General features: G+C 37.6%; 1 protein-coding gene across 4 annotated transcripts in view; it reads right to left on the reverse strand.

Annotated features, from left to right (window-relative positions):
• The window catches only part of Vcl (vinculin), a 115,957-nt gene that overhangs the window by 17,106 nt on the left and 84,231 nt on the right, over positions 1-14,620 (reverse strand). For all 4 annotated transcript variants that reach the window (XM_048801832.1, XM_015504613.2, XM_048801833.1 and 1 more), the window contains exons 11-16: positions 12,137-12,327; positions 10,297-10,496; positions 8,712-8,840; positions 4,395-4,544; positions 2,051-2,159; positions 629-931 (exon numbers count right to left, since the gene is read on the reverse strand). In XM_048801832.1, the coding sequence (XP_048657789.1) occupies positions 629-931; positions 2,051-2,159; positions 4,395-4,544; positions 8,712-8,840; positions 10,297-10,496; positions 12,137-12,327 (1,082 nt within the window). The remainder of the gene's footprint in view (positions 1-628; positions 932-2,050; positions 2,160-4,394; positions 4,545-8,711; positions 8,841-10,296; positions 10,497-12,136; positions 12,328-14,620) is intronic.

A 14,620-nucleotide genomic window follows, 5' to 3' on the forward strand; every position in this document is an offset into this window, starting at 1 on the left:
TATGTCCTTTATGATGATGGGTTAAGAACATCAGAAAGATTCTGCCTGAGTCAGGGGTGGATAAACCAGCGCTTCCTTTCCACTCTCTCACTGGATTCTACTCACAAATGAGAATAGAAATATTGGGTGTTCAAAACAGGAAGGAATTCAGATGATTCCAACCAAAGGAGTGGCTCCAATTACACTCTCCTTCAGTGATACTGAAAATATGATCAAAATTCAGCTGAAAAAAAACCAGATTCTTTAGGGCCTAAGAGACGAGAGGTTAACTTTAGCCCTCCATATTTGACAGAAAAATAAAATGCTTTATAGAAAAAAATACACAAGAAGTTACAACAGTATTATATAAACTTATAAACATAAGCTTATATATTATGTATATGGCAAATTGATTAGTCATCTTTTGAGACATTTTCAAAATAATGATTGAACAGGGTTAAGAACTGTTTAGCCAGACAACATTAAGAAAGCATAGTGAAGCTGAACCAGTATATCTACACACCTGCCAATACTGCAGAGGTGTGGACAGAAAATGATTAGCCTAGTATTCTCAGACTAAGTGTGTGTAGACTTTGTATGTGGCAGTTGTGAGGTGCACCTTATCTCACCACCATGCTGTGTTGCTTACCAGGGTCAGAAATGTTTCCAGCCACAGCCTTTGCATCCATCACCATAGGGGAGATTGTTTTGCTCAGTTCATCAGAGGCAGCTTTCACAGCCTCACGGAACTTGGGATCCTCAGAGTTCTCCACCTCCCTCTTCGCCACCAGCAGGATTCGGTTGGCCCGACGAGCAATGCTTGTTGCCCCAGCAACCAGCATCTGAGGCTGAATGTTGGCCATGGCTACCTTACACTTGTCCAGATCTTTTTTAATTGCTTCTTCAGAAGCATCCAACAGAGATTTGGTATCAATGGCTTCGTCCACCAGCCCTGTCAGGAGACCAAAAATGGAATTTAATTTCTGTTTTAGAAGAATAAGAGACTCCAAAATATTCATTTCTATTTGTTTCTCATGATAAACTACAATACTCTCTCTTTCAGCTAAAAGTTATCCCTACACAATCGTAAGCTTCCAGGTAAACACCACGGAAGAAAAAAGTGAAGACACAGTCAGGTAGGCTATATGGATTTGCAATATTTATACCAACCGTGGTCGCTCGTCTTGTATCCACCACAGACAACCAGAAATGCAAAGACATCAGGAGGAAACCAAGATCATGTCTGAAACCTTCACCACATCACCACGTTATCTGTTAATAACATTTTCTCTCTTCCCGTCTCACTCCCAAGCCATCTGTTTGTTGTTGGTAGCATGCAGTGCCCAAGATGAGCCACGCAGAGGATTCCAATAACCCTAAAAGCCTGTTTCTTGTTTCTGTTACCTCTCTTCAGACATTGCGAGAGCTCCACTTTCATCTCTGGCTGCTATAGACCCCTGTCAGCGGGTTCTGCAGGGACAACAAAGAGCCTACACTCTTCATTTCTTCCCTTCTCTCCTATCTCTCCCTCCACAGAGAATGAAGAAGATTCAGAAGTGCTACTTGCTACTTCAGTCGTACAGACACAGGTTTGTTGGTGGTTGGTTTCTTCTGTTCTTTTTTTAAACTACGTAGTTGATAAGTTGGAGGAAACTCTGAGACAAGTTCTATTAAATAGTAGCTATTGTGGTTCCTTGAAATGTGAACCCACTGAAAATGACAGGGACACCCACTGTATCCACGAACACCGCCTCCTAGCCTCTGAAACTGAACTCTGCCTCAGACTGGGCAAAGACACTATTCAAAGAGAAGATAGGAGCTGTAACAATAAACATCACACTGGGAGGGTGGCACTGAAATAAAAGAGACTCAAACAGTCTCTCTTCTGACAAAGTTGCAAGGCTTGAATGAGAAGCCGCCACTGCTCAGCAGCCTTAATCAGGGCCAAGAACACTGTTGAGCACATGACTGTCCCTTTATCCAATTATAGCTGAGTAACAGAACCAGTCCCAGTTGGGGCTCTCAGAACTCATTCCTCATGGATCAGACAAGAACTTTACAAAAACTCTACCTGTCATTTTTTCAACATTATCAATCCACTGGTTCTTCATGGTTTCAAAATGTTCATAAGCGGCTTGATTTCCAGGGTTCCTCAGTAAGATGCGAGCAGCTGAGATGACCTGACAATGACAAAACAACTTTTCAACACCAGCAGAGTACCCTCATACTCAAATTACAAATCTGCAATGAAGCCTTCTCCTCTTCACCAAGAGATGGCACCATAAAGCCAAAAACTGACAGGTCTCTTTAGGGTGAACACACTAGGTTTGGCTCCCCAGAGTAGACTCTTTGCAGAGAGGGGGGAAAATGTCAATGGCCGTGTGTGTGTGTGTGTGTGTGTGTGTGTGTGTGTGTGTGTGTGTGTATAATGAAACCCAGGACCTTATGCATGCCAGGTAAGCACTCTACTACAGGCCACAGCCACAGCTCCTAGAGTCTGATTTTAAGGAGATAAGAAAATTACAAAGTGCTTTCACATCCATTTCTTAGTTAATCCTGACAACAACAACCTGTGCAATATCTCACTTTGCAGATGCAAAAACCAACACTCAGAAAATTTAAGTGGGTTGGGGCTGAGGCTGTGGCTCAGAGGTAGAGCGCTCACCTAGCACGTTCGAGGGCCTGGGTTTGATCCTCAGCACCACATAAAAATAAATAAAATAAAGATATTGTGTCTGGTTACTACTAAAAAATAAGTATTAAGAAAAAAATTGTTTAGAAAATAAAAGAAAATTTAAGTGGGTTGCTCAAGAGGTCCTGACTAGTCAGTGACAGTTTTGGGGATAGAAGGAAATAACATTTATAAGTATCTGGTAAAATATAGGCTATACATGCATATGTTTACTCCTACGAGCAATCCATTAGATTTGTTAGTTTCTTTTTTCTAAGGTGAGAAAACCAAGCTTCAAGGTCTTAGAGGATTCAAGTTCGGTACTCATTTTTTCCAAAGTTAGTAACTTTTACACAATACCTTTATTTTATTTATTTTTATGTGGTGCTGAGGATTGAACCCAGTGCCTCACACGTGCAAGGCAAACGCTATACCACTGAGCCACAACCCCAGTCCCTAAAGCTAGTAACTTAAAGCTTTTTCTCTTTTTTAGAAATCTGTTCTATACTCAAAGTTTGTTTTATGTTCCATTTTTATGGAGTTTTTCAAGAAAGTTAGACACATATGTATTTTATGATTTTTTTAATTGGATGAATGTAACCTTTCAGGAAGGTCTAATTTGTGGTGGGCATGTAGTTCAGTGGTAGAATACTTGCCTAGCACATGCAAAGCTCTGGATTTGATCTCCAGCAGCACAAATATGGAGAGAAGCAGACAGAATGTATGAATTTAATTTGCTAACATGTGACATAGGCAAAAGCTGATAATTAATAAGATATGCTCTCTTCCCACAAGTTCCTATGAAAGTCAGTATTATAGATTTATAAAGCCTAATATGGTTCCCTGTGTATTTCAAGCCCTTAATAAATATCTGCTGAATACATGAATGAAAAAAAATAAATTTTCTATAATCTTAATAGAAATTGCACAAACATCAAGCTAAATCACATTGAACTGATTTTTAAAGAAAATCTATTACCTGTTACGACTTTAATTCCTGTGCAATTTATTTTCTTTTTTTCTCAATTTTCTTTGCTCCCAAATGTACTAGCTATACTTTGATTATATAATTCACTGTACACCTTAGTTATACAATTAAGTTAAAAAAAAGAAAACACACTATGGAAACAACTGGGCTTTTTTTTCTTTTCTTTTTTAATTTCCTCAAAGAGATGTCAGGGAAAAGATATAAACTCTAAAATATAAGCAATCTAACCTCTCAAGATCATCTAAGAATTTTCCTAACTATATATGTATGTTCATTAGAAGAGCTGCTTTACTAGTTTTTTCTACTTCTATTTTGGGGGAGTAGGCAGGGAAGCACTGGGCTTTAAGCCAAGAGGATTTACCACTGAGCTTTTTACTTCCCCAGACCTTTTTACTTTTTATTTTGAGACAAGGTCTCACTAAGTTGCCTAGGGTCTCACTAAGTTGCTAAGGCTGGCCTCAAATTTGCCTCCCCAGTTGCTGGAATTACAGGTATGTTTCACCACACCCAGCTTTATTTTTACTTTCAAAACTAATATATGGCCATTATTTAAAAATTCAAACAATACACAAATGTATAAAGTTAAAAGTCTCATAAAATACTAATTCTAGAAATCACTAAGTTTCACACTATGAATATTTTTTAATGTGATCATACAGTTGGTATTCACAATTGTATAGAAAGTGTTCTGTAATTAACTTTCTTTACTGAACACTGTATAATGAGTATTGAAATAAAGAGCAAGCAAAACTCAACCTGGGGTGTGAGTTCTCGAGCAGTCTTCACTGATGCCTGAATGCCTTCCACTGTTGATTTATTAGCGGTACCAACAGCAGCCGCCTTCTCTGCTGTAGCTCCAAGCCTTCCTGAATGGTTTTCAAAGTTTGCTGCCCTCTCATCAAATACCTTGAGGAAAATACAAAGACATTAAGAATATTTATTTCATGAAAAGTTGTGCTCCAAGTTCTGCTGTCATGTATAACTAATTAAAATAAAAAGAAGATTTATTTCAATAAAATGGCTCAGGACACCTAAGAAAAACTCCTTCTTTAAAGCAAATGCAGCACCTTCTCTAATGAAGATGTTAAGAGATGACATCAAACTACTGCTGAAACTATAGTCAAATGCAAAATCTTGACCACAATATACCTCCTCAGAGGTTTAGCCTTAGCCACAAGCATCCTGTATACACACTTACGCACACAAACACACATGCACACACGCACATCCCTAAAGATAAAGACTAAGGCCAGTTTCCAAAAAGTTTATCCTCTAATCTGAAGAAGACATACAAACCTTACTCAGCTACTATAGGTAGTTGAAAGCATCACAAGCTTAGGACTAAAGTCCTAAACTGAGTTCTAGCTTCCAAAAAAAAGTATCCCTCATATATCCCATTACCATTAATGTTGTAAAAACTCTTCCCTTGACCTTCATAGAAAAAATGATACCTGGTGCTCATACTCTGGACCTGACACAGGGTAAGGATAGCTGACTTTTATTAATCCCAAATGCAAAATTATCTACTTATTTGTTATTCAGTTCTCAAATTATAAAAAGTTAACTTTTCCTTCAATGTGAATACCATGCAAGGTTATATACCACAAATAGGGCTATTTAACCTACTTGAAATGACAAGTTCTTCCGTCATTTATTTGGATAACATTTTTAGAAGTGACACTTGAAAAAGCAAGGCATACCAAATAGCACTGGGTCAGGCTTACATTACGCACAAAGGATGTCAGGAACTCCCTACAGAATACATCCTCTTTATTTACCTCCTCCTGAGGGTCTTCCCACCCAGCTCAGACTCAAGGCAGATAATCTCTAAAGGTTTCTTGGCTCAAACAAGTTCTGATCTCATTGCCAATGTTCTGGGATTTACGTGGGGTTTTTTGCGGGGGGCGGGAGGGTTGTTGTTGTTTTTGTTAAATTTTTGAGACAGTCTTGCTAAATTGATCTTGAACTTGACCAGGTTGGCCTTGAACTTGCAGTTCTCCTGCCTTAGCTTCCTGTTTTGCTGGGACTACAGGCCTATACCACCATACCCAGCCTATGTCTATCCTCTTGAGTCTCTTTCCTATCCTGGTCTCTTGGTTAGAATTAGTTTTCTAAATTCCTGCCATTTCATGCTCAAAACTTCTGCCTGAAATCTCTGATCTCTTACTCCCCTTTTCCTGGTCTCAGTCCTTGTTTCTTTTTCTTTCTTTCTTTTTTTATTATTATTATTATTATTTTTTTTTTTTTTTAGTGTTTTATTTTTTGGTGGTGGTGGTACTGGGTATTGAACCCAAAGCCTTGCACATCCTATGCTAGGCAAGTGCTCTATCACTGAACTGCAGCTGGGAATACAGGCATGAGCCACTGCAACTGGCTCAACCCTTGTTTGTGTATACATGATGCTAGTGGCTAAGGCTAAACTTCTGAGAAGGTATATTGTGGCCAAGATTTTGCATTTGACTAGATTTTCAGCAGTAGTTTTATGTCATCTCTTACCATCTTCATTAGAGAAGTTGCTATATTTACTTTTTAAAGGAGAAGTTTTTCCTAGCCGGCCTGAGCCATTTTATTGAAATAAATAACTGGTCTTTTGGCATCTCCTCCCAAACCATATATCATGCTCCCTCTGATTTAACTGACTGCTTAGTATAATTTTCTTGGCACTCAACCAAAGTTTACTGACCATCAGTGCTGAAGATACCAAAGTAAATAAAACAATATCTGCATCTTAAGGAGATCACAGCCTAGTGGGGGAAAAAGAGCCAATAGATACTTGCAATATGGTATTCTATGTGCAAAAATAGAGCTAAACACTGATATTATGGGAGCAAAGGAAAAGGTAATTAACTCTCCAGGAAGTAAAGCATAATAAAGAGGAAAAAGGTAGAAAAAAAGAAGGGGTAGACAAAACAAAGACATAGGAAGGGCAGAATATTCAAGAAACTACAAGCAACTATGTATTTCTGGGGCATAAACTGAGAATCAAGGGTTTGTAGGAAATTGACATAGAAAGGATATTAAAAGCCAGATCAGAGAGTTCCATTTTTATCCTGTGTTGAAGATAAGTCTCACTGATGCATTTAACCAGGAGAACAGCAGGACAAGCTGGTTTTTGTTTTTAATTGGTGGTCTAGTGACAGATTCAAAGAAGACCAGTCAGAGTTATGCAGGCATGCAGGAAGTGAGGAATAAGCATCAGAATCAGAGCTGTGACAACACCAATGGAAAATAGAAAGGATTTAAGAAATATTTGTGAGATCAACTTAAGATGCCTGAGTTATTTATTGATATGAGAAGATGGGGAGAAGGAAAGTCCATGGTGACATGCAAATTACCAAGGGATAACAGAAGGTCAACATATGCTGAGGAACTAATGAAGCATCTAGCTGGAAAGGATGAGCAAATAGTTGGATCTACTAGTCCAAAAATCAAAGAAGGCTGGAACAAAAGAGTAGCAAATCATCCTAGCCTGAGGAGACCATGAATTGAACTGCCTAGTAATTGAGGCCAGAGAAAGAAAATAGGGGTCAGTAGCAAATAAGAATAACACAAACCTTCACCTTTGGATTAGCTTGCCTGACCCAAAAATCTGTTCTTTGCTGCCAGTACTATAAAGGCTGAAAAACCAAATACTTGCTTTTCCAGATTCTTTTGCAGTTGAGGTAACCATGCAACAGAGTTCTAAACAAGGAGACATAAGCGAAGGTCTCCTGGAGGATTTCTGGGAAAGCCTTTACTTTCTTTCATTCAGCATTAACTGTGTGTCAGGTATTACACTAGGAACTGGCAATAAAGCAATGACAAAATGAAGTCTCTGCCCACGTGGAGCTTTCATGCTAATTTGAGTGACACAGACAATAAAAATAAACTATATCAAATGTTGATAAATGCTATAGAGAAAAGTAAGATAAGGAGATAAAGAAATCCCTGGGATTGGAGTTGCCATTTTAGGTAGTAATCCAAAAATGATATTTCAATAGAAAACTGAAGAAAGTAAGTGAATAATAAAATCTGTGGAGAAAACAAGTGCAAAGGCCTCAAGATTAGAACATATACAAAAGAAGCTCTATTCTCATAGAGAGGAATATGCAGGGGGAGAATAATAATACCAACATGAAGTCAGAAAAGTAGACAAGGAACCAGATCCAGTGGTGTGATGAAGCCATTTTTACCAAATATGTAAAATATGCCTGTCTCTTCCCAACTTTGCTTTCAATAACTTCATGTTAAAACAGCCATGCTGGGAGTATTTACATCATGAATTCTACAAACATTACAAGTCAGATTTTTTTGGTTTTCGTTTTACTGGAGAGTTGGTTTACCAGCACATCACTGGCCTTACTGTTCACTGTAAGGACTCTGATTTCACTTTGGGACAGGGAAAAACTACTGGAAGGTTTAGAGTAGAATAATGACATCAAATGATTTAAAATGCCTGTCCTGATTTCTGTGTTGAGAACAAAATGTCCTAATAAACAGTTGAAACTGGATGGGGCTGGGGATGTGGCTCAAGCGGTAGCACGCTCGCCTGGCATGCGTGCGGCCCGGGTTCGATCCTCAGCACCACATACAAACAAAGATGTTGTGTCCACTGAAAACTAAAAAAAATAAATAAATATTAAAATTCTCTCTCTTTCTCTCTCTCTCCCTCTCTCTCTCTTTCTTTCTTAAAAAAAAAAAAAAAACAGTTGAAACTGGAGTACCCCAATTCCTTATATCTTCCTGCCTTGAACATGACACCTGGGGCAGTAAAAGTCATCACATACCCTAAGGAAAAGACCAAGAAAACCATAAGAGATGCCAGTTTTCATGATTTTTAGCTTCTGAATCAAGCAAGGCCAGAGCTACCTACTTCCATGTTTCTTGTGATGTCACTAAACTCTCTGATGGTCAAGTCTTCTACTGTTTGCAATTAAAAACCTTCATAACTAATATACTTGGTGGATTAAAAGATCCCCCTTCTACTCTTCCACCTACAACTTCCCAGCCAGTGCTGCTTGTGTACCCTGTAACAACATTTTACCTTTACAAAGAGCTGCCCAACAGAAGAAGTGGAAGCTCTTAGATACCTACCTCTTCCCTATTGGGTGCATCAGGAGGGGCAGTAGCCGCCACTGCCAATAGCTTGATGGGAGTTGTGGTATCACTGAAAACATCTGACACCTCCTGAGTCATAGCCTCCTGCATCCTGGCTTTCAGATCCTTAAAAATAAAAATTTATTTTATTTTTTATTGTTTAAAAATGAAAATTTCCAGCAACATCCCCAAAGCATATACGTTAATGTCCTTATTTCACTAAAATATTCATTCTCTGAGTTTAATTCAATAAATATTTATTAATATCTGTGTACAAAACACTGAGCTAGCACAGGTCAAAATTATGAATCCTATCCTCTAAGAGATTAATGTTTAGTGAAATAGATAGGACCCCCAAGGAATTTTACTTCTTTTATAGGTGGGAGAGGAGGACTTACTGAGGATTAAAATTAACGGGTGCTTTAACTGAGCTCCATCCTCAGTTCTTTTTAATTTTTTTTTTATGTATTTAGTTGTAGATGGACATAACACCCTTCCTTATTTATTTATTTATTTATTTATTTATTTACTTAGTTATTTAATGTGGTGCTGAGGATGAAACCCAGTGCCTCACACACACCAGGCAAGCGCTCTACAACTGAACCACAACCCTAGCCCAGTTCTTTTTAATTTTGAGACAGGGTCTCACTAAATTGCTGAGGCTAGTCCCAAACTTGCCGTTCTCTGCCTCAGTCTCCTATAGCTGGGGTTACAGGCAGGTGCCACTGCACCCAGCACTTTTGCTTCTTTTCTTGGTGGTCTTTATGAAATGACACTGAAAATCATGGGGTTGAGCCCAAAAAGGTCTTGAGTTCTCGAAGACAGAATTCCTCACTGTTCCCACAGCTGGAGAGGCCTGATGATGACCATGGTAACTATCTGGTGGATGCAATGTTAAATTTCTAAGCAATTTATTATCTTAGGAAGTACTAAATCAAGAATGGGAAATTAAGAAATCTCAAAAACAAAGTATATATGTATAGATTTCTTAACATGAGTCTAAAAAAGAGCATTCTTAGAAGTCACATGCTCTTTTTCATAGTTATTTCACTTAGTCCAAGTTAAGTTTTCTCAATTTATACAAAGAAATCCCCATCACCCCATTTTTCAAGGTAGGTGACAAATACTGACTGGTGATACTGGAGATGATTTTAGGTGTTATGTAGACAAATTATTTTAATAATTATGTATTTCTTTTTAAAATAGTAGGAAAAAAAATACAACCAGCTCATCAAGCATAAGATTTCAGAATTATTACAAGTTTTTTTTTTAAATTTAAGTTTTAAAAAGAAGTCCATTTTAAGAAAAATGTTAAATAAATAAAAGTACAAGTGAAACATGAACAGAGCAAAATTCATAAAAGAGTTCATTGAGTGAAATTTGGAAAACAACTTAAGTCATTATCACACACTGGTGAGCTTTTTCCTAATAATTAGCTCTAGATTTCCTTATATCTTTGGTCATACTCTTTGTTTTCCTAAACTCCAGAAATTATGTATTTTTAATTATTTTCTCTCCCATCCATCATTTTTTAGTAATGATAAGTATAAAACGTCTAATGACATGTGCTCCTAAATTCTACCTTTAAGGAGTCTTGGAGCTGTGATGCAAGTGCTCTGGCCTGAGGACTTTCCCCTTCCCCTCTGGCAGCCAGGTCAGCCAGCTGAGCTGTCAACTGGTCCACACGGTCACACTTGGCAAGAAGATCTTGACGATAAGGCCCCATCATGACATTAGCCAGACGATGTCCTTCAGCCACAAGCCCCCGGATGGCAGCCTGACCTGGACCAAGAAGAAAACACTAAAACTCACATAGACCTAGAAAAGGTAACCACAATGGCATTCCAGTTGTTTGTTTTTTAAATAATATTTTGTAGAGTGTTCGTTTCCAGACAAAAGAAAACATTTTGGAAATACAAAAAAGCATAAGTAAGAACAGACAAATTATGCTTTTTTCCAAAGGCGGGGGTTTGCAGAGGATTGAAGCCAGGCCTTCATACATGCTAAGTACAGGCTGTATGCCACTAAACCACATCACCAGCCCCTATATGTTAACTTTTATTCTTCTTTTTTTCTTTCTTTCTTTTTGTGGTCTTCAAGATCCAACTTGGGGCCTTATACATGCTACGTAAGGGCTTTATCACTGAGCTACACCCCAAGCCCAACTTTTATTCCCTGATTCTTTTCTTTAACCCAAGTATTTTCCCACTTAACTAAATATCTTTTAAAAACATGATCTAGTAGTAGCAGATGTAGTTCACTGGTAGAGCCCTTGCCTAGCATGTGCAAGGCCCTGGGTCTGAATCCCAGCACTTCAAACAGTAACAAACATAATCTAAAAATCTATGTAGCATTTTATCATATTGACATACTTAGTATTAAACATTCAAACTATTAACAAATATTCTTGTTTTAACTCCTTAGAAAAAAAATTACTTCTTAGGAAAAATTCCTACAAATTGAATTGCTGAGTCAATAAATATGAACTTTTTAAAAGTTTTTGACATAATACCAAACCTAAAAAGTCTGTACTAATTTATGCCTATATCTGTAAGATATGTGCCTGCCCAATTCCTTAGCCCCTTATTGACACTAGATATCACCAATTTAAAAATGTATCTGTTGATCCAACAAATATGTCAAATGGAGTAAATAGATCTTTCAGCTTTAGCAGACTTGCTATCACAAAATAAATTTTTACAAAACCATTCTTAAAATATCCCCAAAGTCAAAATTTTAAGTTAAAAATTTTTCAGGTTGATTGTGTGACAAAAGAGACTTCAAACTAAAATAATGTTAAATGCCTTTCACTATTTTCAAAAATTATATTTATCTGGATACTTGGCAAGGACTGTGAACACAGAAATACTATAAAATAGAAGTATACATAGAACTGATATTAATTCAAAGTTTCACTTTTGATATGAATATCTCTCCTGTGTGTGTGTGTGCACATGTGTGTGCATGTGCACATGTGCACAAATGCATGTGTCCATTTTGGGGGAAAGAAGGGGGGTTATATTGGGGATTCGGGGCCTCTTATATGTTACACTATGTAACACTCTACCACTGAGCACTTTTTTGTTTTGTTTTGTTTGGGTTTTGAGACAGGGTCTCACTAAGTTACTGAGGCTGGCCTTGAATTTGTAATCCTCCTACCTCAGCCTCCCAAACTGCTGGGATTACAGGTGGGCACCACCATTCCTTGCTGCCATGAGTATTCTTCTATTTGCATATATCAAAATCATTCTTTCTTTAATGCTTCTTTGCTAAATCATAGGGATTATATTGGCTATATTTGGAAATGGAATCACACTGAAAAATGCCTGACTCACCAATGACTGAAGAACCCTTTCAGCACCTTATTACAAATGTTACAAGACCCCTATCAACAACCTGCTTATTTGTGCTAAGGCCCTTACCGACACCCCGGTCATCCACTGTAGGATTATCAATCCATCGCTGTGCTTGCTCGATTTTGCCCTCAAGGTGGACAGCTGCTTTGGCAGGTCTGCTGTTTGCCACAGCCCTGTTGGTTTTGGTCTGCAGGTTCTGAAGGGCCGTGGCCACCTGTTTGGCCAATGCTCGAGCCTCCGGGGAATCTCCTTTCCCCCTACAGAGAAAAGAACAGCCATTCTGTTAAAACAGACTGTTTACATTGAGATGACTTTGTTGCTAATGAAAATGGTAATGAGATGACAAATTGCTAATGATTATTATTAACTTTGGTTGAAAATAGTGGCTTATTTGGATCTTAAATAAGAAATTATTAATTTAAATTCAAAATTTTTGTCCTGGTTAAGGCATTAATTGTGAGTTTGAGTCAATCTAACCCAACCAAGTTCAATCATTTGGTTACCTGAGCTCAATCAAAAACTAGTAGGTTACCTGCATACTCAGTCTGCCAGTCCTGAAAACACTAGTTACTCGTGGAATTAGAAGTGCTTAGATAGCCATATTTGCTGATGTTGTAGTAGTAGCAGTAGTAATAGTAGTTGAAGCAGTTATAGTAGAACCAGCAGTACTATCTTTTGAGTCCTAATCCTGCAAGGTTACTGTTGCAATCACATTTCTTTTATCATTTTATCCTCGCCACAACTCTATAAGATAAATACCAATATTATTTTTAAAAAAGAGAGACACAAAGTTAAAAAACTTGTCCTACTTACTTTGATGGAGTCAGTCAGGGTTCAAACATGGCTCTCTGACTTTAGAGTGCTCACTATTAAAAGTACTATCTGTATTACCTTATGTCATTACTAATAATACCCAATGATTGAACTGAGTGGTTATTTAACTCAAAGACAACTAACCATTGTCAGTAAACCATTGACTCAATTGGTTCTCAAAGTATAGTTTAAATAAAAGTCATCTGGAGGGCTGGGGATATTAGCTCATTGGTAGAGTGCTTACCTTGTATGCACTAAGGCCCTGGGTTCAATCCCCAGCACCCCCCAAAAAAGAGTCATCTGGGATCTAACTTTAAATACAGATAATGACCACCATCAAAAGAGATTCTGATTAAGTATGTCTGGTAATGGGGTCCACATTTTTAAACAACCTCAGATAATCCTTGGTCCATGCTGCAAAAACATCACATGGCCAACCTGTGGTAGGATCTGGAGCTAAAAATTTATTTTAAGTCTGGGCCATGGTAGGTCAAAGCCAGAAAAAGAACCTCCAAATAAATAAAGACAGCACCCAGAGTTCAGCAGACTTAGAAGACACGATGGAGCTTCCAGGATACTAAGAGGTAGAGGGAGGGGCTTTTAGTTATCTAAAAAAATCTAATAAGGTATAGCCACAGTTAAAGCTGTTAGATTCTATTAGATACCTTTATATATTTTCAATAATCATCCACTTTTTTACTTGAGCTAGTTCCTTGCAACCAAGAAACCTCAACAGAGTATCAACACAAAAATTAAAAGACAACCACAAAATTATGTCACAATGAGCAATAACTACCTATTAAAACCTATTCCAAAGATTTCAGATTCTTACCAAGAAAATATAAAGAATTTGATTAATTTTATATATCAAGGGCTGGATATATAGCTCAATAATAGAGTGCTCACTATTAAAAGTACTGTCTGCCTAGCATGTGTGAGGCCTTGAATTCAATTCCCAGCAACAAAAACCCAACATTTTTTACATATCAGACTACTCAGGCATAGAAAAGTAACCTTAAGACTAATCTCACCTGTAAAAATATTAACCCATCTGCTTAAAAGATACTTTTTAAGAGTTCCTTTATAATTTTAAGATTTTATAGCCTTCCCCATGACAAAACTAGACAAAGAAGTTATTTGCCATGTTCTGATCATGGCTACTCCTATGCCTGGAGGTTATGTATATGTATGTTATAATAAGTATAATAATGGCACAAGTGACCACACATGAAGGTCTACTGTTATCACTCTACCATTAATTATCTCTTCATCACTCCGAAACATTAATAAGTGCCTACTATGTATATAGACTTGTATTAGCTCCCAAAATACAGTTTCTCCATTTGAGTATTTTAAAATCTAATAAATTATAAACAGTGGGCACAGTGGGCACAGTGATATGCACCTATAATTCCAGTGACTCAGATTGGGAAGTGGGGCTGAGGCAGGAAGATAGCAAGATTGAGGCCAGCCTTAGTGAGACTTCTAATTTAGCAAGACTCAATATCAACTTAAAAACTAAAAAGGACTGGGCTGGGGCTATAGCTCAGTGGCAGAGAACCTGCTTGGCATTCGTGAGGCACTGGGTTCAATCCTCAGTACCATATAAAAATAAACAAATAAAATAAAAGCATTGTGTCCATCTACAACTACAAAAAAAATTTAAATAATATAAAAAGGACTAAAGATAGAGAACACCCCCGGGTTCAATCTCCAGTACAAAAAAAAAAAAAAAAA

The sequence above is a fragment of the Marmota marmota genome, unplaced genomic scaffold (assembly GCF_001458135.2).
Source record: "Marmota marmota marmota unplaced genomic scaffold, marMar, whole genome shotgun sequence".
Classification (NCBI taxonomy): Eukaryota; Metazoa; Chordata; class Mammalia; order Rodentia; family Sciuridae; genus Marmota; species Marmota marmota.